The 27,685-nt window shown below is 41.8% G+C and overlaps 1 protein-coding gene across 1 annotated transcript in view; it reads right to left on the minus strand.

Annotated features, from left to right (window-relative positions):
• Window positions 1-27,685, minus strand: part of PWP2 (PWP2 small subunit processome component) — a 30,907-nt gene continuing 3,222 nt past the window's right edge. Inside the window, exons 3-21 of the mRNA XM_039520066.1 lie at window positions 26,406-26,500; window positions 25,950-26,049; window positions 24,994-25,137; window positions 22,928-23,063; window positions 22,243-22,469; window positions 20,916-21,059; window positions 19,279-19,349; window positions 18,082-18,218; window positions 16,535-16,683; window positions 15,237-15,384; window positions 13,569-13,719; window positions 11,679-11,859; window positions 10,057-10,204; window positions 8,893-9,001; window positions 7,994-8,059; window positions 7,189-7,407; window positions 3,432-3,582; window positions 1,571-1,645; window positions 1-1,409 (exon numbers count right to left, since the gene is read on the minus strand). Of these exons, the coding sequence (XP_039376000.1) occupies window positions 1,259-1,409; window positions 1,571-1,645; window positions 3,432-3,582; window positions 7,189-7,407; window positions 7,994-8,059; window positions 8,893-9,001; window positions 10,057-10,204; window positions 11,679-11,859; window positions 13,569-13,719; window positions 15,237-15,384; window positions 16,535-16,683; window positions 18,082-18,218; window positions 19,279-19,349; window positions 20,916-21,059; window positions 22,243-22,469; window positions 22,928-23,063; window positions 24,994-25,137; window positions 25,950-26,049; window positions 26,406-26,500 (2,602 nt within the window). The 3' untranslated portion in view covers window positions 1-1,258. The remainder of the gene's footprint in view (window positions 1,410-1,570; window positions 1,646-3,431; window positions 3,583-7,188; window positions 7,408-7,993; window positions 8,060-8,892; window positions 9,002-10,056; window positions 10,205-11,678; window positions 11,860-13,568; window positions 13,720-15,236; window positions 15,385-16,534; window positions 16,684-18,081; window positions 18,219-19,278; window positions 19,350-20,915; window positions 21,060-22,242; window positions 22,470-22,927; window positions 23,064-24,993; window positions 25,138-25,949; window positions 26,050-26,405; window positions 26,501-27,685) is intronic.

The following is a 27,685-nucleotide window of genomic DNA, read 5'->3' on the forward strand; positions in this document are numbered from 1 at the left end:
TCACCAGAGTATACAATATTTATTTTATACAGCTGAGTCATACAAACTGATTTTTTCTATATCTAAACATTTTTTATGCACATTTTCTCTGTAACAGTTTTCACAGTAACCTTTTTGCCAAGTGTTGAGAGAAAGAGGAAAGCAAACCCACCAAAACTCAGTTCAATAGAAGATCACTTGTGATTGATCCCCATCCGTAATCTGTGAGATATTCTTCACTAATAGAGATCTTTTAATATATTGCATAGGAGATGTGCATGTTTTTTCCATACCCAGAATCTCAAAAAAGTAATTAACTTGTGCTCATGTTGACTTACATTTAAAGCAACCGAGAGACCCAAACCTGCACTGACATCCTAATGAACCCTGGTTGTACTGTTAAAAAAAAATACAACAGCTGTCATGTTAAAACGAAAAAAAGAAAAAGGAAACAAACATTCAGATATTTACTGTCTTCTGATTACATAGTGGTATAAGTTGCATTCAACAGGCTGGAAATTTCTGGACATAAATCTTTACTGCAATACCCTTAATCATTAACCAATTAAATTCCTTGCAGATGCTGTACTGCACAATCTTTGTTCAGATATTTGTTCACACTATGGTATGACATTTATCTCAAATATTTTTCCTTTTTTGGGGTAATATTCAGCTTAAAATTTGGATAATTTTAGAATTTATAAAATTATTATTATTTTATTAAATGCAACTAGGATAACATTTCAAAATGAGTTGAGGTCAATATGCAACCCTCCAAATATTTCATGAAAAATGACACACACAAATGACTAAAAAAGAGTTTAATCCAGGGGCACAGAAATATTGTGACAGCAAAGACTTCAGAGAGTGACTTGCAATACCTAAAATGCCTGTATATGTATATACATTTTATCAAAAATAAACGCACCAAACAATTTTACTTGCACTTTTAACTTTTTTGACAGATGAACACAAGTATCTTCTTGTTTGAGTTCAGATACAAATCTAGCTGATCAGGTTCGTCCTCGCTCCCTCAGTTACGGGAAGAGGGAGGCCATAAGCCATGTTTTAGGGACTGTATGGACTACACTTTGGCTGTCCTAAATCGAACCAGCTTCTGTATCTTTGCAGATTACTCCAAGCCTATATCACAACATATACAAAATAAGCCACTATGAGGGCCACTTAATCTCAGCGAATACCACTGGCGCAAGTGATTGCTTCTGTAGGTCCCCAAAAAACAAAAAGAAATAGGAAAATTAAGGGAAAATCAGTTGTCCTATGAATGCGTGCTTGCCTCTTCCATAAGATAATCGCTGTTAGAATCCTCCAACTCCTCTTCACTCACTGATGTTTCTGCGGGACGTTTCATGCCCCGTTGTTGGGAAATGGCCAAAGCATATTTAATATTATAGCGATTCCATTCACAGCTGTAAAAACAAGTCACCAGAAGAAAAAAACATTAAATGGTAGGTTCTGCTTCATCTAAGTACATCACACAAATTTTCCTTCCTAACATTCAATAGCCTTAAGCTTTTGTACAAGACTATGGTTTAAGTTTTAAAAAGATTTGAAGGACAGCAATACGTACAGTTTAGAAACATCTTCAAAGTGACGTTGGATGCTCTTCTGAAGGAACTGAATCATGGGCAGCAGCTTCCCTGACCTATAAAGGAGAAAGCAAGCAATTAACTGTGTAGCCTGTATTTACACATGGATTTCTAGAATCCCTTTTCAACATTATTCTTCAAAATTAAAAAAAAGCCTGTTATATATTGTTAGGTCATTTTTACATATCTACGTTCTAAATCTAAAATATCACTGAATAAAAGCAAGTGACCTTGTAACTTTGTGCTGTGTCCACCAATAAACCGGTGTACAATTTTAGCTCAGTACAACATATATGTGCAATTTATCACTCATGTTACTTCAGCTGAGCTAGTCAAATGCTTCTCCCTCCCCAACACCAATGTAAAAGTCAGCCCCAGAAACCGTTCCATTTTGAGGTCAAATGGCAACTTTTCCGAGTTGATTCTCTTTGCTATCATGATGATGAAGTTGACTCAAGGTATAAATTCCAGAAAAGCAAGGCAGGAATTTGGACTTTACAAACTATCCACTGCTACTCTGTAACAAAACAAAAGAAAGAATCATTGCCATTTTGGATTCATTAAATGATGGCATGATGCGTGAATAACTACTCATTCTTCACCCCACAGCAGCAAGGAAAGAAATACATAATTGTTTCTTCTTCAGGTCTACGGTGACTCCCAAATAGTAGTTGGGAAGAGCTGTCAGATTTTTAATTTGCCCAGTATCTTCATTTCAATCGCCCAAACACTCTAAAAGAAAGTTGGGCTGAATGTAACACTCATATCTTGTCTAATTGCCTGAAAGGAACTAGGCAGGAATGCAGAATACAGAAATTATTACATTGCTTTCCAAAAAACTAGGGCTGTCAAGTGATTAAAAAAAAAATAATAATCCCTATTAAGCGCAAGATTTAAAAAAAAAATTAACTCCATTAGTTGCAGTTTTAATTGCACAATTAAACAACAATAGAATACCATTTATTTAAATATTTGTATAGGTTTTCTATATTTTCAAATATAGGCTAGGGCAGGGGTTCTCAAACTGGGGATTGGGACCCCTCAGGGGGTTGTGAGGTTATTATGGGAGGAGGGGGGGGAACGAGCTGTCAGCCTCCATCCCAAACCCCGCTTTGCCTCCAGCATTTCTAATGGTGTTAAATACATAAAAAAGTGTTTTTAATTTATAAGGGGGGGGGGGGGTCACACTCAGAGGCTTGCTGTGAAAGGGGTCACCAGTACAAAAGTTTGAGAACCACTGGGCTAGGGGCTCTGGGCTTCAGTCTTCAGCCTCTCTCGGGATGCGGGGTTCCAGTCCAGCTCGGGGCTTCAGGCTTTCCCCGCCCCCGATGCCTCCCTCCCCACCCAGAGGTATGCAATTAATGTGTTAATTTTGTTTTCAGTTAATCACAGGCGTTAACTGTGATTAATTGACAGACTACAAAAAATATAAGCAAAGTCTACAAAGTCAGCATGCTTAGGTATGAAGCACTGCCCAACTGGATGTCAATGGCATCAAATGTAAATAATTGTTTAAGAACAGTGTTCCCACAAGTCTTCTTACAGCTCATTATAGCTTTATGCATTTATTACCTAAAGCTAGAAGTTCAAACAAAGTTCTACCTACAATCTACGAGACCCTCCTCTGCAACTTTACTGCAGGAATCATGTTATGTCTCCCAAATACTCACATTTCAACCTATACTGGTCAATGGGAAGTCATAATAATCAAGTATTTGGCTGTATGTTTCAATACAGAATCTGAAAGATAGTTGCTGGAAGCCTCTTAACTGTCTCACAAATATTTTAAACTTTAGCTTAAAATGTCCAATAGTCTGTGTTTTGATTTTCAAGTTCACTCACCTTGTTTTTAACTTCTGTCCATGTAGCATCAGTAACCGCTGAGCCCAAGTAAGATAGAATTCCAAGTGATGAGATGTCTCAAAGGCAGAGGCTAGAAACTCTAGCACCTTCTCCACATACAGCTCTGGGAGTGATGAGCAGACAACATCAACTGTTTAAAAAAAAAAAACCCAACCCATCAAGCTTTCAACTGGAATAACGGGGTGGGAGGAAAGGGAAGGAAAATTGAGGAGATGCCGTTTCAGAGACTATCCCAGTTCTACTATTCCGCGTCACCTGACAGGAGGTAACCTGCCAGTATTGTGAACATCACTTGCCAGCCCTTCAGAAAGTAAGTTACTGCTCTCTGAATTTTCCAACCTCCACAGCACTTAAAAGCAAGATCTTCCTATCTGCCCCAAAACAGGGTCTGCCATAATGTTTATTTTCTATTAAAACCTCAACTACCTTCACCTTTTCTCCATCATCCTTCACTCCACCCTTTCCTTCTCTCTGCACATCCAGGCTCTGGCAAAATCTTGCCACTTCTCACTTTATAGGAACTGCCACAGCAGATCAGACCAGTGCTCCATCTCATTCAGTGTTTCTGTTCCCAACACTGGCCAGTATAGGATGCTTCAGAGGAAAGCATTAAGATAACCTGCCCACAAAAGAAGTTTCTTCCTAACCTCTGTTTGTTAGTAGATGACAATGCCCTGAAGCATGAGGATTTACAACTAAGGCTATGTTTCTGTCATCGAGGTCACGGCTTCCATGGTTTTAAGAGATGTCAGAGTTCTTTGGCTTCAGCCTTGGGCAGCAAGGTTCGGGCTTTGTTACTGGATTACTGTGTGTCCATTTCCGTGCTTGTTTATTTCCAGCATCCTGTCCATGACTTTAATAAAAAGCCCGATGCTAAAATCATAGCCTTATTTATAACCCTTCCAAATAAAGATCCCATCCAATGTAATTCTGAATTTTGTCATCATCCTTGTAAATGGATAATCCCTTTTTTGAATCCCCACAAGCCCTTGAACTCTCTGATACGTCACTGCAATGAGTTCCATGGCTTAAGTATAACAATTCTAAAATCCTCCCAATCCTCTATTGCAGGGGTGGCCAACTTGTGGTTCCAGAGCCACATGCAGCTCTTCAGAAGTTAATATGTGGCTCCTTGTATAGGCACAGACTCCGGGGCTGGAGCTACAGGCACCAACTTTCCAATGTGCTGGGGGTGCTCACTGCTCTACCCCTGGCTCGGCCACAGGCCCTGCCCCCACTCCACCCCTTCCCGGCCCCCTCCCCTGAGCCTGCCGTGCCCTCGCTACTCTCCCCCACTCCCCTCCAGAGCCTCCTGCATGCCACGAAACAGCTGGTCAGGAGGTGCGGGAAGGGAGCGGGAGGTGCAGATTGGCAGGGCTGCCGGTGGGCGGGAGGCGCTGGGAGCAGGCGGGGGAGCCGATGGGCGGGCTGTTGACTTTGGCTCTTTGGCAACGTACGGTACATTGGTAAATTCTGGCTCCTACTCAGGCTCAGGTTGGCCACCACTGCCCTATTGCCAAAACCCTGGTTCATAGCATGGCTCTCCCCAACCTAGATTGGATTCTCCCCAGCCTTCCTGACTCTCCCCTCAGTCCAACATAAAACAGCTAAAATAGCCTTCCTCTTCTACCACCACCACATTCCTCCCCTACTACACCTCTACCCTGATATAACACGACCTGATAGAATGCGGGTTCGCATACAAGGCAGTAAAGCTCTGACACGCTGCTTTGAGCAGCGTGTTAAGGGTGCCGGGCCAGGCCGGAGCAGAGGGGTTTGGGGGCAGTCAGGGGCTCCCCACCCCCCAGGGTCTGAGGGACAGGAGCTGTGGGAGGGCACTTTTGGGGGCCCTGCAGTCCCAGAGTGGCCCGGGGGATTAGCAGGGGGATGGGAGCAGCCCGCTCTGCTTCCCTCGCCCCGGCCCCAGCTGTGTTGCTGGGCGGAGGGGGCTTGGGGTAAGGGATCCCTCCCGCACTCACCCCAGCAGCGGCGGAAGCGTAGCAGCCCGGCCCCAGCCTGCTCCACTCCGCCAGCTCCCAGCCGCAGCGCTCCGCTTCCTGCCACAGGTGAGAATGGGGGACGTCCTTTCCCCAACCTCTCCGCACTCACCTGCGGCGGGAAGCGGAGCAACACGGCCCCAGTCCCCTCCGCTTTCCTTGCCCCAGCCCCAGGGCTGGGGAAAGGTCCTGCACTCACCTGCGGCAGGAAGTGGAGCACCATGGCTGGGAGCTGGCAGAGTCGATCTGGCTGGGGCTGGGCTGCTTCGCTTCCCGCCGCCGGTGAGTGCGGGGAGGTTGGGGAAAGGACGCCCTCCACACTCACCTGCGGTGGGAAGCGGAGCGACGCAGCCCCAGCCAGCTCCACTCCACCAGCTCCCAGCTGTGGCGCTCCGCTTCCCGCCAGGCAGGTGAGTGCAGGACCTTTCCCCAGCCACCCCCCAGCAATATGGCTGGGGCCGGGGCCGGGGCAAGGGCAAGGAAAGCAGAGTGGGCTGGGGCCGCGTTGCTCCGCTTCCCGCCGCTGCTGGTGAGTGCCTGTCAAGGGGTGGTGTGGATAGGGGTCGGAGCAGTCAGGGGGCAGGAGGGTTGGTTAGAAGGTGGGGTCCTGGTGGTGATTAGGGATGGGGGTCTCTGGAGGGGGCGGTCAGGGAACAAGGAACCAACAAGGGCCAAAACAAGTTTGATATAACGCGGTCTCACCTATAATGCGGTGAGATTTTTTGTCTCCTGAGGACCGCATTGTATCGGGGTAGAGGTGTACCTGCTTCCTGAATTCCTTTCCTATCCTATGTTTCTTTCTGCCTGAAATTCCAACTCCTCATCCTCAGTTCTAAGGCTGCCTCCCCTCCTGCCTTCATTTCTGATCACTACCCATCCCAACCCCACACCCTGCTCACTCTTGTCGCTTCCTCCCCTTCTTGCCTTTATGCCTTTTTCTATGCTGCTCCCCATACCCAGAACAGCATCCCTTTCCTGGTGTGCCAAGCGTCCACGCTCTTACACCAACGCAAGAAACCTGCATCTTCTCACCATTGACTTCTGTACTCTATATTCTTCCCTCCTTCCTTCCTTGCCACATAAAAATATCAGCGCATAAGATTTATTTACTTCACGACATTTTTATTTGAACACGTTCAGTCTCCTGTTCCTATGTTTGTGAAGTTACATTTTAAGCTCTTTGGTTCAGGAAAATTATGTCCCCAAATAAGTGATTACTTAGCAGCCTGTATGCACTGTAATGTGTAATAGTAAAATATGCCTTTTTTATTATATACAATAAGAACAATGACTTCTATAGCCATTTCTATTCAAACATCTGAAAGTACTCTGTGATTCAGGAATTAAGCCACACATGAGCCCTGTGAAGTGAACATTATCCCCATTTTACAGATATAAACCTAAGGAACAGAGAGGAGGTTAAGTGACTTGTGCAAGATCAAAAAGGAGAGTGGCAGAGAGGAAACAGAAATTATATTTCTTGACTTTCAGTCTTACTTTCAGCTGCAAGACTCTCTCCCCCTTCCTCTTTAGACATATCAGTACTGAGGTAGAAAGGACTAGTGTCCTGAATTAATACAACATTCCATAAACATGCAGTAGGTTTGCTGTAATATAAAATGTTTGGTAATAAAGGGAAGTTTAAGGGCTACACTCTGCCCTCAGACTTGAGCTCAAAGGGGGGTTACACATCTGGATCTCAAATTAGCCTAATCAAACTTTAGGGGAGCCCTGCTTACCTTCATTACACGGTACAGTCTCTATAACCTCTTGAATTAATTTCTTCTCATTCAGTCGGAAGGCCATGACGATGGCCATGGTGTACTCCTTCTGACTCAGCACTTTGCGCACACTGCTAGGTGTGATGTCAATGTCCAACTCAAATGGATCAAAGATTAGTCCGGAGTCTAGTGAGTAGATGAGAAGGCCTTCTGTGGTGGTCGCTGCCCAGCTTCGTCCTAAAAGAGAAGCGGCAGTTGATATTTAAACACAACACACTTGTTTTTTTCTGGGGAGCAGTGATGAACAATGAAGACTGTTTCCCATGCTTGTTTAAAATGATTTGGGAAGAGGTGGTGTCTCAATACTATAGATGGTTTTATTGATCAAACACTGTCTGTGAAAGGTGCCACCTTGACAGCACTATGAACTTAAATCTTCTGGTTATCCAGAACACAGGAACAACGCAGGCAACAATATGCTCAATACACAACACTGTAACATGTTCTGGAGGGATCACCGCTACGGACAGAGAATACCAATAAGGGGGCCAATAAGTGACAATATTAGCAACAGTGGTTTCTGCAAGGTGCTTTCTGTGACTGGACTGAGGCACCAACTCATTTCACATAGCCTCTGGGGAGCCACCAGAGACATGATAATGTCTTTATATCACCCTAAACCTGGGGTGAATTTGAACTAATGATTAAGAAATTAGAGGCTCACATCTATCAGTTCTCATCCACTGCTCAGTCCTTCTGCAGGGGTGGGGGGTGGTGGGAGACTCAACGTGACTGATAAACTACATTTACTGTTAACACCCACCAGTAGGAGAGAAACGGAGGCATGTCACTCTTATCTCTGGTTTAAAGTGCCGAGAGCTCATGTCACCTGAAACAAGAAATGAGAAGCAAGTCTTCAACACATCCAACTAAATATTCACACTGTGGATACGAACTCTTACCCTGGAGTTACTGTCGCTGAATCAGCAGAAACATGTCTGACAAAGGCATGCTGAACCATTATGTGATAGGTTCAGAACTGCTGGCATGGCAAGCATGATAGATATTGGTAAGGTAACAGATACCAACAGATCACTTAAAAAAATCCTGAGGGATCATATTTCCTTTTGGCTCATAGGTTACTTTGCTATTTTCCTTATCATCCTGTTATTCTGATCTCAAACATGAGCAATACCAATGTGCCATGTACTACTTTGGACATGATGTTCATCACACACTCAAATGTAATCAGTCATCTTCTATTACAACAGCCTCCAGAGGCCTCAGCTGAGAACGGGGCCCCATTGTGTTAGGCGCTTCACACACGGAGACAGTCTCTGCCTCGAAGAGCTTCTAGTCACAAGACAGAAAGTGTAGGAGAAACAGAGGGAAGAAAATGACTTGCCCCAAGTCATAAAGCAGGTCACTGGCAGAGCCAGGCACTGAACTCCAGTCTGAGTGCCAGCCTTATGCTCTACTCATTAAGCCACAGTGCATCTGTTTCCTATTACCTCTGTGAGAAAGTATTCAACAACAGGTCACCGATTATTACATCTGCACAATATTTTCAAACTAGCTTTAACAATTTTGGCAGGGTGGTGGACATGTCTAATAGCATCCCTTGTCCATCCCACACTGACCCAGAGTTGAAGGTTTTTTTATCCCATGGAGTTAAGGGCAAAAAGCAGTGTTACTAACAGTGGGATTAAGAACTGAACTTACCTCTCTTTACACCTGGAAGAGCAATGGCAACACCATCCTCATCCCCAGCCCCATCATCAATCAGCGCCATGCTGCCAAATTCAGTCATTTTCCTACGATCCAAGTATTCCTGAAAAATATTCATATTCCATTTGCTAAAATACTTCTCCTCTCCAACATAACACATTTCCCTGTATCTCAATAATACATGTATAGCAGAGGTCCCCAAACTGTGGGGCGTTCCCCCCTAGGGAGGGCGCAGAGGAATGTTCGGGGGGCACGGGTAGGCCCCGGCTCGGGGGGGAGGAGGAACATGGGTAAGGAGGGGGAGCGTGATGTAAAAAGTTTGGGAACCTCTGATATATAGAGAGACTTCTGAACAGGATTGACTGAGCAATTCACAAACATTTAATGGGCTAGCCCAGTCACCTAATGGTTATTGCTTTGTACTTTCATCCAAGAGCCTTCTCCAACTCCTAGAAGAAACTGAAGCTTGCAGTACTGTGGAGTCAATGCTCAGCCATTGGTGAGGGAGGGAGTGCTCTCAGTTTACCTTACAACAACCTCTGCTTGATTTAGGAGTGTTCATTAATGAGTTTCAAAGAAAGCCCAGGTCAGCCCTCCTCAGAGAGTGGCCATGACAATTCAAGGTAAGGAGAATGAGAAGTGGAGATCTAAGAGCTCCTAGCAAGAAGGGAAGAGTGATGGAAGATATTGCAATACTGTAGTTACTTTTAAATTAACTGAACACATTTGCATTTGACAATACTGTCAGATTACGTTCATAATTCTAACTTTTGTGCCCCCTCCCCCCACTGCATCCATTCTTTGGCACAAATATGTTGTTCACAAAGAAAATTATTCAGTACAAGATTGTCATTAATTTTAAAATCTCACATTCTTGAAATGCAATGCAATTGCAAATTGACTTTACTGTCATTCATTTTCAAGAAAACTGCACTTTCAAGACCAAGCACTTTACTGGACTAGAAGAAACCCAAAAGCAGCCAGTTATGCAATTTTATGCTCTCTTTTGGTGTTTTCACCTGTGACTGTCTCCTACCCAGTACCAACAAAAAGAACTCCCACTTACCGGTAAGTAATGAAATATTCCTAATGCAAACCTCATTTATCAGACACTATACCAAAAACACAAACAGTCTTAAAAAAAATAAAGTCACTTACCTCCATGGCATCTAAAGAAAGATTACATGAGATTTCAAATTTCTTCATAAGAATCTGTTCCTTCACATGATAAATACAGACGAACTTTGATAATCCTCCTGCCAGAATAGACTGGCCATCAGCTGAATAACAAAGAGTAGTGAAAGATCTGAAAAAATATACAATGCATAATTTCACCCCTACTTCTGAGCTTTGAGCAAACATCCAACATCAATACAATGGAAAGACAATGAACCAAAATTGCTATTGAATAAAAGAAAACCTTTCCTAGTTTAATCTTCCACAGTCATTAATTTAACATGTTTAATGTACAGAATTGTTTTGCCATGACTGAATACTTCTCTAATTCTTTATTGTGAATTATCACAATGCAGATTTCAACAGATTTGTTGGTGTACTTCCCTACCTCACAGGGTGTTGTGAGGATTATTTAATGTTTGTACTACTCCACTTGTAATACAGCCATGTCACGTCGACAGCAAAACAATTCTCCTGGGCTTTTCCATCAAGCACACTTTTCTTTCCTCTCAGTCATGCAATTTTGCAATCCCTCTGGGCTTGAACGTCTCTTAGAGGGAAGACAAACCAGCCTCTGCTTAACACCCCATCAGTACCATACACTCCTGCAATTAGGCTTACGGGATGGATGTGCATCAACATAAGTGAGCAGTAAGCCATGTATGAGACAAATATCCACTACAAAAGATTTACTTTCTTCCTCAAGGTCTTCATACCTGTCTTATCTGCAATTAAAATGATTCACAAGAGCCAGAAAAAAAATTACTATTAAATGATGAGCTCTATTTCAAAGACAGCAGCTGACTGGTGTTCACAACTGAAAGTTATATATTTTTCAAAGAGTTATTGCCTCATTTTTGGGGGTGAGGGGATGAGAGGAAAGAGTTCTTATCAAAGGCATTCAAATACCAGGCGTGCTCATTGTTTGTGAGATTTTGTTTTAAAGTTGATTGTTATTAATGCATTGAAAAAAATGTACACTGCCCGAATAATAAACCAGCAGGATATCTCAGATTACATCTTCTGAAATGAATCACCTACATACCAGCTAGTCACAAAACTATAACTGTGTATGCCTTTTACTCACTTCTAAATGATGCACAGCATGACATGAAAGATTTAATATGATATAAATGAATCAAGTTTAGGAGAAAGAACAGATGCTCAGGATTTGATGTATGAGTGACTCTGACCTATGATGAAGGTACCAGGAAAAAAAAAAGGTCTAGAATGAATGGACAGCACACTGAGTCAAAAGATATTCAAGTTATTAAAACTGAATCGCAGAATCAAGATATTCAGATGTCAGCGAAACTCTGAACCCCTCACATAAAGGTAAGAAGCAAGCGTACTGAGCAGTGTCAATTTCTTGTCATTGCTATGGGGGGGAGCATTGGCCTGCTAAACCCAGAGTTGTGAGTTCAATCCTTAAGGAGGCCATTTAGGGAGATGGGGGGGGGGAGGAGGAGAAAGACTGTCAGGGACAGTACTTGGTCCTGGCTAGTGAAGGCAGGGGACTGGACTCAATGACCTTTCAAGATCTCTTCCAGTTCTATGAGATAGGCACATCTCCATATATTATTATTATATAATATTTTACATACTTTGCCTTAGCTGATTGTTTGGCTGTTATTTTGTCCAACTCTTTTCTTCCCATCTGAAGGTCGTGTCTTCCTTCAATTGATCCAGTCTGCACTGCATTTTCATGATCCCAGAAAGTTATCTGTCCATCCAGGGCAGCAACCGCAAGTTCATTGCCATCAGGGCGGAAAGCAACAACAAGAACTGCAGAGAATTTGGTTGATGAATAAAAATGTACTTCAGACTTAACACATTTTTTCTGGACTCTACTAAACAAGATTTAAAATAAGAGAGTACACATTCACATTTTTGTAACAAAACACAATGCTAAGCTGACTAAAAACCCAGGTAGCTAGCACCAAAGGTTTTTTGAGCTATTGACTGTTTCCAAATAATGTGAAACAGCAGCAATGAAAACTACAGGCTGAGATTGGCAAATAAAATGCTTACTCCTGAGGGAATTCTGCACCAATTTTTTTTTTTAAATCTGCTCACAATATTTAAAAATGCTGAAAATTTTATGTGTCAATAAATCAATGTGGAGGCTCCAGCATGGCAGTGGGGAGTGCAGGCCACTGGCTGCAAAGATGGGAGATCACCTCCCAGGACACAGAGTCCTTGGTGAGGCTGCACCTGACCCTGACAGAGCGCAAGGGCCAGGCCTGCCCCAGAGATCTGCATCCGGTGTGGGAGGGGTTGGGCTGCAGAGTGATCGTCCACCTTTGTGCAGCCAGTGGCCTGTGCTCCCCACTGCCATGCTGTCTCCACATTTATTTATTGACAAATAAATTTTAAAACATTGTGAGCTGAATTTTTAATTTTTTGGTGCAGAATTTCCTCAGGAGTAGCAGGTGAAGCAACTCACCAGGGCTAGCAACTCCGCACCAGGCTTGGGCAGGCAGGCTCAACCCAGCAGGATCCAAGTGTGGACGGGCTTACTGTAGGGGGAAATCTGGGTGTGGGGGATCCAGATGCACAGGGGCTCATTGGGGGGTTCCAGGTACAGGGACAATGGGACTCTGCAGGGAGGTCCAGGTGAAATTAGCTGGGCCTCAGAGGGGAGTCTGGTTGCTAGGGGAAAGGGACTTTCGGTACCGCTGGTTGGGGCTCGTCAGGATGGGGTTTCGAGTGCATGGGGAAGTCTGGGTGCACGGTGGTGGGGCTCGACCGGGGGTGGTCTGGATGCAGAGGTCAGGCTCGGCAGAGGGGTCTGGATATGGGGGTACAGATGCACGTGGGTTGGCTGAATGTGGGAGCAGTTCCCCATACAGTGACCCCTCCCCACACAGCTGAGGAGCGATGGGGGCATAAAGCGGGCGGGAGGGTGTACAGAACCAGAGGTTTCTTGGGGTGTCTGACCCAGCCACTCCGTGCAAGGGAAGTGCGCCTCTCCCCCACCCTAGCCAGGACTAGGAGCTGAGCCCAGCTCAGGGTAGAAGCCATCGGCCGGGTGCCAGGGCTCAGCAGGGTGCTCTGGGTGCGGGGGATGAGGATCAGTGCGGGGGGGTCTGGGCCTGGGGGCATCCGGATGCAGGGGGATTGGATGGATGGGGGGGTGGACTGACCTGGCACCCGCCGGGGTGTCCCCAGCCCCCACCCCCTGCAGTGATTTACCTGTCTGCTGGCTGCTCCAGGCGCCCAAAACAACGCACCCATGCTGGGGAGGGGTGCATGGCTGATCTTGCTTCTTCCCTTTGCTTCCCCATCAGAAAGTCATTTTTCTGCAGGGAAGCAAAGAAATCTGCACGGGACACAAATTCTGCATGCGTGCAGTGGCACAGAATTTCCCCAGGAATAAATGACCGATTGACCTCACCAACTACAGATATTCTCAATATATTTTTGATGGAATAACACAGATCATACATAACTGCCTCTAGGTGACACGTTAGATAGAATGAAATGAAATTTACCATCTGAGTTCAGTGTTAGTGTCTCCTTGGTTCTCCAGCTATCAAACATATCCCAGAGTCTGACTGTTTTATCCCAAGAGGCACTAGCTAAGAGACTCTTCATTGGGTTAAAACACAGACTACTGATGGGACCTTCATGGCCTGATAAGACCTAATGGAGTAAGAAAAAAATAATATGGAATAATTAAATTAAACTGAGTTCAACATATAATCATGTGGCAAAAACCGTGATTATGTACACAGGCTGCGGACACCCTTACTACATATGTTTAGGAGCATATTATTTTTTCAATACAAGGGATGTTATGCAGGTACATTCCTGTGTACAGAGATGGGAAAAGACTTCCTTTGGATCTTAAAAGAACAGGAAATAGAAACTAGGTAACTTTGGTGAAAGACGATCAACTTAAAAAAAATCCATTATATTCCTGAATTCTAATGTATAACTAACTAGCCAGAGGAATTGATAAGTAGATCATTTCTCCAGAGATTAAGGCTGGCCTACTGCTGAAACCATTTCACAATTTGCTGTTTTCTGAATCAAAGTCCCTGTTGCAATTCTGATTAAAAGGTAAGCAATAAAAATATAAAAAAATACTCTACAAGCACATCTGTTGTTTCACATTTACATACATTCCAATTAGGAAAGGAAATTCATGTCACTTTCTTTTTTTAAACCCCCAACTGCAGAAACAGGTGTTTGAAAAAAAGGCAATACTGGAGTACAGGACTTCCACACATTTCTCCCTGCTATTCATCTGCTATCCTTACTGACTGCCTGCGCTCAGTAAGCTACTCCATGGTCAGTCAACCGGGTTTTTTCACCTAGTTTGCTTTCACATTAGTGTGGATGTCTAAGGCGTGGCCATACTCTTGTCCAGTATGCAAGTGGAAGCCATGGAGGTGGTGAACATGCCACTTCACAGTCATGTCTTTCCTTAAGTAACAAGCCTCTGAGAAGAATCCAGAATTTTTAAGCCACAGTGGGGAATTTAACCCCAAACTTTTTCATTAAAACCACAAGCTCTTCACTTCTATTGCTCCCAGCCTGCCATGAGCAGAGTATGGTCCAGCTCCGCACTGTAGCAAGGACGTCCTCAGGCTGTATTCTAGTCTTGAGATTCTTCCTACAACTTCTACGTCATAATGAAGTGGACAACACAGGCTCAGTTCTTGTTCCAAGAGGTGATGGTGGGCATGGAGAGGAGAGGGTTTCTCAACTGCTAGTGTTGTGTTCAGTCTAACCCTCTGCAAGGTACCACACTTTAGTGTAGTCAGTCTATCAGCCCTCTTTCTGGCTGTATACCTCTTCCCTCTTTCCCTTCAATAAGAAGTCATTTATGCACTAGCTGTGCTCACTCAGCAGCCAGAAAGGTCCAGCAGACTTTTCCTAGGTTGCTCTTAATCAGCCATTCAAGAATGCTGAAAATTAACCCGTTCCCCACAGACACAAAAGTAGCATAGTCCAGAGATACCAAATTATAGATTGCCCGGGGGGGGGGGGGGGGGGGAGAAGGAGAGGAGAAGGCGGTTAATGTGGGTTTATACATATAGCTGCATCTCCTCCACAACACATAACCCTCAGACAGGGTTAACTAACCTAAAAGATACTTAACATAACCACAGTGTTTTCTATTTTAATAGTGAACGTTCTAGAACAATCCTTACATCTAACAGTCTGCCACTCTGCATTGACCAGACAAATATGTCAAACGAGTCCTGGGAACCAGCTGAAATAATCTCACCACTGGAGTCCACTGCTAAGCAAGAGAACTGGGCTGGTCGTGGAGAAGTGAAGGTGCGGAAATTGCGATATCTGTTGTAAACAATATGCAAACATGATTTAAAAAATATATATTTGTATATGTCTAAACAATTAAAAGTATTAAGAATATGTTACAAAAATTAAAGTATTTCACATTTTAATATTTTATATATATTTAAAAATAATATTTTAAACCAAGAAGTGTAAGAATTTAAATATGGAGTACACCTTGCAAAGCTATTACATACAGAAATTAAAACAGACATCCAAAAAAGAGACATTTTTGCTCAGCCAGTGGAATTATGTATGACTTGCTCAATATGAATGAGTTCAAGACTGACTCAGGGACTCCTGTCCAGCAGAAGCTGGACAATTTGTGAAGATGCTATTTTTTAATCTCCAAAAAATATTAATGTTCATCTTTGAAGATGCTTATTCTTTTTTTAAATATACTTATGTCTATTATGTGAATGATGGAGTAGCTCGCATGTGCCCCTATACACATCCTCTGCTGAATGATTGGCAACAGCTATGCCCATATGTTTTATTAGTTTCCTTTACTGAGTGAGCTAGTGGAGATGTTCCTTCAGACACATGCCTTTATCAGTTAACTGACTTTTGAAGCCAGAGATCACAGCTTCTCTAACTGAACTGCCAGCCTCTAGGTAACAATTGTGGTGACCAAATCACTGCACCTAGATCCAGTCTCGGACAGAGTCTCTTATGCACAGAAGGCTGCGTTGAGGCACAAGGATAGAGGAACAACAGCCCATAATTGTGTAGTGTTGACACAGCCTATGGAAATAATTGTTTTCTTTGTATCCAAAGATGCTTGATGATGCAAAAAATACAGACGAATCAAGCTTTAAAAAACACCAGAAATGATCCATTCCAGATGCAGAATGAGGTTCTAAAACAATTCAATATTTCATCTCTCTATCAACAACCAGGCAAGCTGGCTAGCCAATTCAGACTCCCTACCCTACTGCTTCACAATAACTGTTTTCAGTTATTAGCCAAAATCTGATAAACTCACTTTAAACCTATAAAACAGCACTAAGATTTGAAGAGTGAGAAGGTTTTGACTGCTGGGGACTGTGGTTAGCAGTATATTGTATTTAGAGACTAGGAATGAAAACACAAGATCCTGATAACCTTCGGACAAAACTGGGTGATGCACTGAGGCTTAAAGAGGATTTACCTGTGAAGATCAAAGGCTCGCACTGTTCCATCCAGGGAAGCACTCAGAATGACATAGCTGGTGGAGGTAAAAGTTACAGCAGAGATGCTGCTGGTATGCTCCGTAAAAGTGACAAAGCAGAAGCTGCTACTGGTGTTCCAAACTTTCACCTGCAAAAGAAGTAAGAAAAGCCCTCTAAGAACTCTTGTATCATAAACTCAAATCCCAACGCTCCAACATAGCTTATTTCTTCTAACTGAAAGCACAATTCTGCATGCCTTACTCACTCAGACAGCACTCCTAATTCAGCCAGTGGGAGTTCAGTTTGGGAGTGAGGAATGCAGGATCAGGCCTTTTATTTGTAAAATCTCAGTGAAACACATGCAAGGTGAAAGTCTGACTAAAGCTGGTTGAGAACTTTCCATTGGAATGATTTTTGGACACAGAATTCACTTTACACAAAAACTATTTTTTCCAGATTTCAATTTTGCAGGAAAATTTCAATTCTGTTGCAAAACTGTTCACAGCTCCATGGCTTCCCTGTTCTCCAACAGGGTGAGAGTTACCCTGGAGCTGGGGCTCCTAGGCCAGGGAAGCCCAGGCTGCAGGCAGCATAAGAAACTTCTTGAAAAAATTAAATCAAATTGTCATTTTGACTTTTTCTAAACAAAATTTCAGAACTCCCATTCTGTGGGAAATTTGATTTTTCGTTATGTTTCAGAATTAATTTTCTCATTTTTCAAGTTTCGTAATTTCCCATAGAACATGAATTCCCATTTCCAGTCAGCTCTAAATTTGATTGGCAGCAGTAGGGCTATTTTTCTTTCCCAGCCCCAAATTTCAGAGTGGGAAAAAATGTATCTATTTCAGATATATAAACTGTTAAGTCTCCAGACCATAATTAGAAAAGACAAATGGCCCATTTCAAAATCCAAAGCCTGGCGTTCTCTCTCTCTAATCTACAGCTTCAATACAAGTCTCAACTAAGAGACACTTCCATTTTTCTTTTAAACAGCAACTATCTGCAATGGTACATTTGAGAAAATTTTGTTTAGGAATCGCATCTTTTTATAAAAAACTTATTTTTTGATTTATTCTGAGACTGGTAAATCCTGACTGTTAGAATGGCTTGGTGGGGGTTTCAGAATTTTGGATAACTGAGGGTCGTCTGTACTGGTACACCATTAATCCACCATCTATGCTTGCGTGTTAATGTGGATAGATATTAGGGACACTACTGTCAAGTCCACAATTTGGCCAGCCTTTTTCTTTATGCTGCATTGTATCTGCAACTGTTTCAAATCAAATTCTTAACTGCTAGAAACTGTAAGTAATGCAAGCAGCAGAGCCCACAAGAACATCCCTACAATAACAAACCAGAATGTAGAGGCAGTGGGAAAGTAAATTGCTTCCTAGCTTCCAAAACACACTTACAGGCATTGTGGCCAAAAACATGATTTTTAAAATGATGAAAAAATGATTTGTCAGTGCTCTCTACAGTGTATTCAGACTTGTACCGCTCACTACACTTTTGCGAGCCAAGAGTTTTAAATAACTGACTGACTTACTTTCCCATCATCCCCTCCAGTAACTAAGTATTGCCCATCTGGAGAATATGCCAATGAGACCATACTGTTGAAATGGCCCTGCTGCTTCAGCACGTAAGACTCACTTTGCCATTCCCACACCAGCAGCTGACCCAGACCTGTAAACATAATGGAAGAGAGGATACATATGTAATTCCGAATCAGTGAGGTATACAGGCTACATACAACACTTGCATACAACATCCTTCCCATTTACAAAAAACCATGCGCATACAGATAACCTGTGTTATGTATACATCCACCATAATAGAATGCAAGGGGTCTGATTATTTCAAGGTCAAGGTGACAGACTTTCTGCAAACATCAGCAGTTGTTACTTGATTTAGCATTCTTATTGCTATGCCAAGCCAATACTATTGCTGCTGTCATTGGCAGAAGACAGATGTGTCTTGATGAGCAGCCAAAAAAAGATGGAGGAAAACCATTAAAAAAAAATCACTAGAAAGAGAAAAAATAAAATAAAAATAAAACACACAAACTTGAAATTGGTCTTTCAGGTGAAATTTTTTTTTAATCTTGCCTTTTTAAAATGAAACCAAACTATATCTCAACATTAATGAAACACAGGAGAGCTAATGTCTACCAAAAGCAGCCAATCTAATGTTCCTATTGGTCCAGCCAAGGGGTTACTGCATGGAATATCAAATGGCTTTCACTCAATCTCATAGGCTCGAGAAGGATTCTAAGAGAGATACATCTGTTTAGAGAGGGGAAGGGTTCAGCTTGCATGGCGGTTGGTTATGGACTAGACTTGCAGCTCAGAGTTGGAGGAGATTAGCTGGTGCATCCATCCAGCCATAACTTATAGCGAAGGAAGACATTTATATCAGTGAAGAGAAGGAAGAAAGGTAACCTATAACCTATGTTCAGGCTCGTGCCACAGTGTACTCCCTTTAGAAGGAGGATAGTCTTATCAGTCAGGAACTGGACTGGGAATCAAGAGATTTAGGATCTATTCCAAGATTTGCCTACATACTTCAGTTTTCTCATTTGTGAAATATTATTTCAACTACATCAGAGGGATTTTATAAGGACAAAATCATGGGCCTATAAAACAACAAATAAAACTTAAAGATGTGGAGGTGAGGCAGGACAAAGAACTCACACCTGTAGACCTGCAACATATTGCCTTAGAAAGGTACCCCTTGAACTACAAACCTGAACATCCAAAAGCAATCCAGTCACCAGTAGAGTTGATAGAAATAGTCGCAATCCTCTGGTCTGAAATACTAAGTGAAAAATGTCAAGAAATACACATTATATCCTCTAATAAATGTAAAGGAAACCAGCAAAAATACACTGCCTAGAAAGCACTGGTGTAAGTTAGGCCAGCCCAGGGTTTTGGATCAAAGACGTATGGAGCCACTTTCACAGCAATGCAAAAGGTGCAATGAGAGTTTCATATTTAATTCTATGTTAAACTGAAAATGCATCACGTATTTGGATCACGAGAGCCAACGTCCCCATTAGCACAAGAGGACAAATTCCATTGTAGTCACTGGAGTTGGGTCTGCTTATACTAGTGGCAAATTTGATCCTAAGAGTCAGGGAAACAGTAGCTAAAAGTGTTCTCTGACCCCACTCAATATACAAGACACAGCCAAATATGTCCCAGTACATGCCCATCACTGTGGTAATTGAGTGGTATCAGAGAGCCATAGATATCGTAGTCCTAGTAATACAAATCCAGGGACTGGGCTAGCAGGAACATACAGTATTTCTTCCTTCCCAATATTCGTGCACATTACTCTCACCTGTCAACTCTGTCCCATTTAATGTCTGCACAACATTCTCAAGACGTAAAATGCTGTACAAGTGTTAAGTATTATTTCAAGCCTAGGAGTATAAATGTATTTTAATACAAAATGACCTGTAATTGAATCAATACACTCTCCCTAACCCCATCCAATTTTATTTTTTTAAACGAGTGTGGATTTGAAGTAATTTGTACAGAAATTTTGTATGTGGTTTTTAAAATGCGTTAAATATATTTCACCACAGACAAAAAACACTGCCACAGTGCTTAAATGCTGATCAGTTTTACAAATTTCCACCATTTCAATTCAAGAAACTTCAATTAATCAAAGGATAGATAGCCCAGAGCTAGCTGTGAGAAGCTGTAATTTCTTCAGATACTTTTCAGACTTCTTATGGGATAGAAGGAAGAAAAATATAGTCCAGGGTAAAGAGTATAAATTTGTATTTTAAAAAAAGGAACTATGAACTCGAGCAAGGAGCTACTTAGTGGGACAAGATTAAAATCTGCCATATTCTAGAAAGATCTACTTTGTTGTAAATGGAAATTGTGCATTCGTTCTTTACACATCCCCTTTTTAAGTTTCACACACCACGGTACATAGCAACCATCAAAGTCTAATAATAATATTCATCTGGTATATCTCTTTTTTTGTCCTGAAAGCACTTTACAAATGCTATTAATACCCTTGTGGGGTAAGTAATTAAGTAGTATTCTCATTTTATACAAACAGAAATTGACACAGCAGTTCAGGGACTTGCTCAAAACCATAAAGAGGGTCTGCGAGGCTGGGATTAGAACTCAGGAGTTCCTGGTTCAAATCATGTCCCTCTTTAATAAAGCAATGAAATGGAATTAAATGGTTTTATTTAATCTGTCAGAGATTAATGCTCCTATTCAAATCAGTGTGGCTTCAGAATTCCAACTCATGACTGAAAAGCCAATACCTATTGAACTGTTCAAGACTTTCACGCCATGACATTCATCCTTCAGTATTAGACACAATGACCCACTCTAGGGCTTGTACAATTAAACTAACCTTAAGGAATGGATGAGGTTGAACTCTGGAAGCTCATGTAGGTGAAAAATTCCAGAAGCAAAACCAGTGACTAGAAGGTGCGTTTTCTTGTGATAAGCTGCAGATGTCAGGTTATTAAAATCTCCTTCTTTGTTGAAAAAGTACCTATATGCCAAAGAAAATACACCAAAAAAGCAATGTGAAGATGAGTGACAGGTGTACTTTTGCAATGACAATTCAACATAAGGCAAGTATTTTGGAGGTGGTACCACAACAAACAAACTAAAACCCAGCAGTTCTCCAAGCTGCTTATGATTTACATTTTGCCTTATTCCTCTAACTGAACCACTCCTCCTACCATGGACACTAATTTACAGCTGTTAGACTTACATAATTTAACAGAAGTTGCGTACGACTATACACAACGAAAGACACTTAAGGTTAACCTCAAAGGAATTAAACTGTGAATTTTCCTTTGGTCACCTAACGCCAACATCTGTGGTTTCTATAAATTAAGTGGTTAGCCCTATATTCTTTAAGATGATTCTAAATGAGTAATTGAAGCACTGGAATCATAAACAGTGTACTCTCGATACTGAGGTTTATATTTTTGTAGCTTTAGCTATTACGGTGTTGTATTTGATGGCATTCTCAGGGTCAAATAAATGTATGTTTGAATGTTATCCAACAACTGCATATTCCATTTAAAGTTTCTTTATACTCTAGGACTATGTACTCCAGATTGTGTTTCACACTACAAAATAAGTCTCATTTGAAAATGTGGCACTCCTTCAGAAAGGTAACCCAAACTGCTGATGTCATCTTAAAGATACGTATTTTCTACAGAGACTAATGTCACTGAGCCAAAATTCAGTATTTTGACGTCAACTCATCTTTCCTCACAGAACTATAGCTCCACAGTAGCAAAAACTAAACAGCTATCAGTGCCGCTGCAAGATGGCGTACAGTGGACCTCATTACCTTCAAAATTAATACTTTAAAGTTAAACACATAGGAAATGTAATCTTTTGTGTCATCATAAAACGAGAACATAAACATCATAAAACATCGATTTAATCCTTGGCAGATGAAGGAAAATCTTCTATTTACTCACCAATTGCATAAATCGCTATTCACATGCCCAGGGTATGATAGAAATGGGTTTTATTGAAGGCAATTATAATAGGGTTTAATGACTGAAAGCTGGGTGGGGATGTTCACTAGCTTCAAGTAAGACAGAGTATATTAACGTAAAGTGAATAGAGCCCAGCTACGTCTGTTATATGAATCCCAGCTACATCTGTTATACCTAGCTATATGTTCCTGTTATCGTTGGAAGATCACCTACTTTGCAGCACGTGAATATTTCACTTTATCTCTCCTTTCTTTTTCATTTGTAGTTGCTTTTCCATGAATCTCCTCACCCTTGGGCTCTTCAATAAACTCTTCACCCAGGTTTTCTATTGATTCATTCTTATCTTCTGCTCTATCTTTGGGAGGCCTGGGCTTCAGACCATCCAAGTCTGTATCACACTGCCACACACACAGGGCTCCATCCTGGCTAATTGTGTACAGCTGGAGTATAAACACACATACATCTATTATGAACATCAGACAGCCCTAGGGTTCCATAATCTGCCGAATTAAACAGCATATCAACCCACCAAAAAAAATGGATTAGGGAGTGGCAATACTTACTCGATAATTAAGATTGTAACCAGCTTCCACTATAAAGAATTATTTAAATAATTAGTGACTCTATAAATTTGGCTTAGAAAATTCATTTATCATGAAAATGATAAGATTTACTCTGAAGACAGAAAAAAACGTTTCGGAAAAGTATAAAGACAATTTGGCAAATCGTCTTTGAATTACAGGACATTAAATAACAGGTATTTTCCACTGGTGATTTCTATGAACACTTCATTGGAATACCAGTGCAATAGAAATTCAGTATGGTTATCTACAGATGGAAAAATGCTGGGCCAATTTTAATATGAACATTCAAATAAGCAGTCTGCTTGTTTACATACATCTAGACTATTCTCTTCAAAAAAGCAGGCCACGATTGCATCTTTATGCCCTCCCAGAGAGTAATAGATCAGGTTAACCCATCGCTCAGCTCCAAACACCCATGTTGACATGTCCTTGCTACCGACTGCAAAACACCTACAAAAGAAAATAAAGGGAAAGTCAGATCAGAGCATGGGTTCACAAACTTTTCCACTGTGTGGACCCCATTTTAACAGAGAGGTACAGACATTCAACATGTGATTCATACTGGACAGATGGTCACACTACAACGGGTAGTCTCAGCAGGGATGCCAAGGACTGAATAGGCGGAGGGAGCCAACTACACTCACTCCATAAGAGTCATTCCCTTCATGGGGAGATGGATACACATTTTAAGGAATGGCTGTACCCTATTGCTGCCCAAGATGCGCTATATTCTATGGATACACATACAGGAAGCTTTAAAAAAAAAAGAAACATTAATTGTGCATAAATTTAAGAACATAGACTGAGAAATTGAGAAATCAAAGGGAGCTTTCAAAGCCAATGGAAGACTTGAGAATTTGGAGACTGGACTACAGCACACATATACAAATGAAATTTTTATTGGAGCAAAATCTCAGGATTCAACAGATACACTATCCTTAACCAATAGTGAATCAATCCTGAACCACTTAAAGGAGGGGAAAGTGATCAGGAACAGTCAGCATGGATTCACCAAGGGCAAGTCATGCCTGACTAACCTAATTGCCTTCTATGATGAGATAACCGGCTCTGTGGATGAGGGGAAAGCAATGGATGTGCTATTTCTGGACTTTAGCAAAGCTTTTGATACAGTCTCCCACAGTATTCTTGCCAGCAAGTTAAAGAAGTCTGGGCTGGATGAATGGACGGCAAGGTGGATAGAAAACTGGCTAGATGGTCGGGCTCAACGGGTAGTGATCAATGGTTCCATGTCTAGTTGGCAGCCGGTATCAAGTGGAGTGCCCCAAGGGTCGGTGCTGAGGCCGGTTTTGTTCAATATCTTCATTAACGATCTGGAGGATGGTGTGGACTGCACCCTTAGCAAGTTTGCAGATGACACTAAACTGGGAGAAGTGGTTGATACGCTGGAGGGTAGGAATAGGATACAGAGGGACCTAGACAAATTAGAGGATTGGGCCAAAAGAAATATGATGAGGTTCAACAAGGACAAGTGCAGAGTCCTGCATTTAGGACGGAAGAATCCCATGCACTGCTACAGACTAGGGACCGAATGGCTGGGTAGCAGTTCTGCAGAAAGGGACCTAGGGGTTACATTGGACGAAAAGCTGAATATGAGTCAACAGTGTGCCCTTGTTGCCAAGAAGGCTAATGGCATTTTGGGTTGTATAAGTAGGGGCATTTCCAGCAGATCGAGGGATGTGATCATTCCCCTCTATTCAGCACTGGTGAGGCCTCATTTGGAGTACTGTGTCCAGTTTTGGGCCCCATACTACAAGAAGGATGTGGATAAATTGGAGAGAGTCCAGCGGAGGGCAACAAAAATGATTAGGGAGCTGGAGCACATGACTTACGAGGAGAGGCTGAGGGAACTGAGATTGTTTAGCCTGCGGAAGAGAAGAATGAGGGGGGATTTGATAGCTGCTTTCAACTACCTGAAAGGGGGTTCCAAAGAGGATGGATCTAGACTGTTCTCAGTGGTAGAAGATGACAGAACAAGGAGTAATGGTCTCAAGTTGCAGAGGGGGAGATTTAGGTTGGACATTAAGAAAAACTTTTTCACTAGTAGGGTGGTGAAGCACTGGAATGGGTTACCTAGGGAGGTGGTGGAATCTCCTTCCTTAGAGGTTTTTAAGGTCAGGCTTGACAAAGCCCTGGCTGGGATGATTTAGTTGGGTTTGATCCTGCTTTGAGCAGGGGGTTGGACTAGATGACCTCCTGAGGTCCCTTCCAACCCTGAGATTCTATGATTCTAATAGTAATAATGACCACCAAATGAACAATAAAGTGGGATTTGCAAGAGCATCTTGCAATAAAGAGCAATAAAGTGGGATTTGCAAGGGAGCAAGGAGCACAAGTCCCATTGACTTTTGTAACTACTTACTTGGAATCATCAGTCCAGTCAATGCATGTTGTTTCATCGTATGGACCATAGTAAGTTTTGTCCAGAACAAAGGCATTAAATTCTCGTTTCTTCCCAGGGGCATGGTACATAAGAGCAACATTGTCCTTTGTGATCACAAATTTCCTATCACCCAGAAAATGGAGAGCAAAATTATACACAAAATTGCAGGAGCAACCAGTCCTTCCATGCCAGAAACAAAAGTAATACAACAAAACAAAATAATATTAGAAAGGGATATTTCTTGTGTGATGAAAGGATATATATGTATTATTGCTATGCTGGTAGAGTAAAAACAAAGTCCTGGCATGTAAAATACATCACCTGCGTATACAGTATCCTCCACTCCAGCAAATGTGTATATATGTATAAATACAGTTTGTGTGTTACTCACAGAAAGAAAAGTTTTCATTAAAATCAATTAAGATTTCTCAAGGAAAACAAACTCTTAAAAATAAGGAAATGTCCATAGTCAAGATAGCCTTTTTCAACAAACCTTAACCCCCCCTTTTGACCACTTTCATGGTCATATTTATAGAGGGGCAGAGTAAGTCCCAAATACCTCCAACATTACTCAAGATCCGACAATGCAAAACCTTGACTTCAACCTCCGCAGCATCAACATGTTCATCTCTTAGGCACCTGTGCACCAATGAACTTGAGTTTTCCAATGGGGAAGTGCATTATGAAGTCAGAGTAAAGTTTCTGAAATAGTCCCCTACCATAGGGAATGAATATCCTGGAAAAGGGTAAGGGTGGGAAGCTTGACTCCCTCCCCCCCCCCCACTCCAGTCTACAGAAATTGAACCTGTTCAAATATTCATTGATTACTTCCCCCACCCCTTCCAACATCATGGATTAAGAAATTGTATTCCTTGACTGGCCAATCAATTCATAACCTACTCTTAAAAGTTGTTATTTTTTAAGTTCCTGTTTACCTGCCATCTGGGGAAAAGCAGACACAGTGCACCGGCTTCTGAAAATGGAACTGATGTATCACAGATTTACCAATCAAACTGACAAGCAAGGCAGCTCCCTCTGTAAGGAAGGAAGGAAGGAAAAGGATCACTGAAACAGTTTGACTCTCTGAAGAAACTATAGGTACAAAGATTTTTTTTTAAGCCACCCATCTTTTCGGGGGCAAGGGGTGGGGCTTTTCAATATAACACCATTTTTAAATATTAACATAGTAAATCTGAACAAAATTAAAGAAGCCACATTTTGGTTCAACAACAACTTTGAAAATTCTGAGGAAGAAATACATGTTTTCAGAATTTAGGTTTAGTCAAATGTGGCTAGTTATGGGTAAATATTATCATATTTAATAAAATGGATTGTGTTCTGCAAACTGTTGTTCTGTGACACACCTTTAGGAACAAAAAAACCTCAAATACCTTCATCAACTAATATGGCAAGACTTCCATCTGGAGATAGTCCCACACATGTGATATTGTGCCGTGTTGCCAATGGTAAGGTTTCTGACTTATTGCTGGAGGAAAAGAAAACCAATAAAACAACATTAACCACAGTGGTGTAAGAGTGGCCTAATGACTTTGTAATGTACTAATGCTTTTCATTTTCAGAAGACTAGGGCTTGATTTCTAGTGCAGGGTCAGCATAGACTGGGAGTGGTGTGGAAACAGGGTGCATAAACCCTGAGATTACTTCATGCTGCTCAACATCAGCCCTGTAGATGAATAAGAGGTGGTATTGAATGGAACACTGCCTAGTACTCGGCTGCATGATGGCCACAATGCAGACCTTTAAAGATACGAAGGTTAAAAGTAGATCAGGGACACCAAGACTCCCACGTCCCACAGAGTAAAAAAAAACAAAAAAACCACACAACAGAACTGCACGGGATACCATACCATATCAAATGCATACTGATACTATTGATCTTCTTTACTCATTGTTTTAAAATACTTTCATTTGTACAACTACTCTTCTCATTGATCCATGCATATGAATAGAGAGCCCTGCAAATATCTGCATCCGCAGACCATGTTTGCAGACTGCAGATGGATGTGGATCCAAATTTTAAAATAGAGCCCGGCAAATCTGCAGATATCCGCTTTATATCCACAGATCATGTTTGTGGATCGGATGCAGATACAAATTTTGTATCTGTGTAGAGCTTTACACATGAAATATGCATTCTCTGATATCTCCTGTCAGCCTATTATATAGGCTTCACTTTTTTTTTTTAATTGAAACTACTGTAAGAGTGTGGTGGTGTTTGAGAATGCTAGTCATTTATTTTTTATTCCAGACACCTCTGTATCAGGCAGATTGTTCCCCTCCCTCTGACCTAGATACTCTTCTCAAATGAAAAGTTTTATACACACTTATTTTGGACGCCTGCAGTGTCTGTACACTAAGCAAAATCTTCTGCCTCTTTGTCAATGATTAACTTGCCACACACTAATTCTGTTCTGTGGGCCTCCCAGCCTATAATGGATTTTAAAACACCACAAGGAAATAGGGAAAATTCCTATTTTACAGAGGCACAGGTTGATTTAGTGAAGGGGTCGGCAACCTTTCAGAAGTGGTGTGCCGAGTCTTCATTTATTCACTCTAATTTAAGGTTTCGCGTGCCGGTAATACATTTTAACGTTTTTAGAAGGTGTCTCTCTATGAGTCTGTAAACTATTGCTGTATGTAAAGTAAACAA

Source organism: Mauremys reevesii, linkage group 1, assembly GCF_016161935.1.
Source record: "Mauremys reevesii isolate NIE-2019 linkage group 1, ASM1616193v1, whole genome shotgun sequence".
Taxonomy (NCBI): domain Eukaryota; kingdom Metazoa; phylum Chordata; order Testudines; family Geoemydidae; genus Mauremys; species Mauremys reevesii.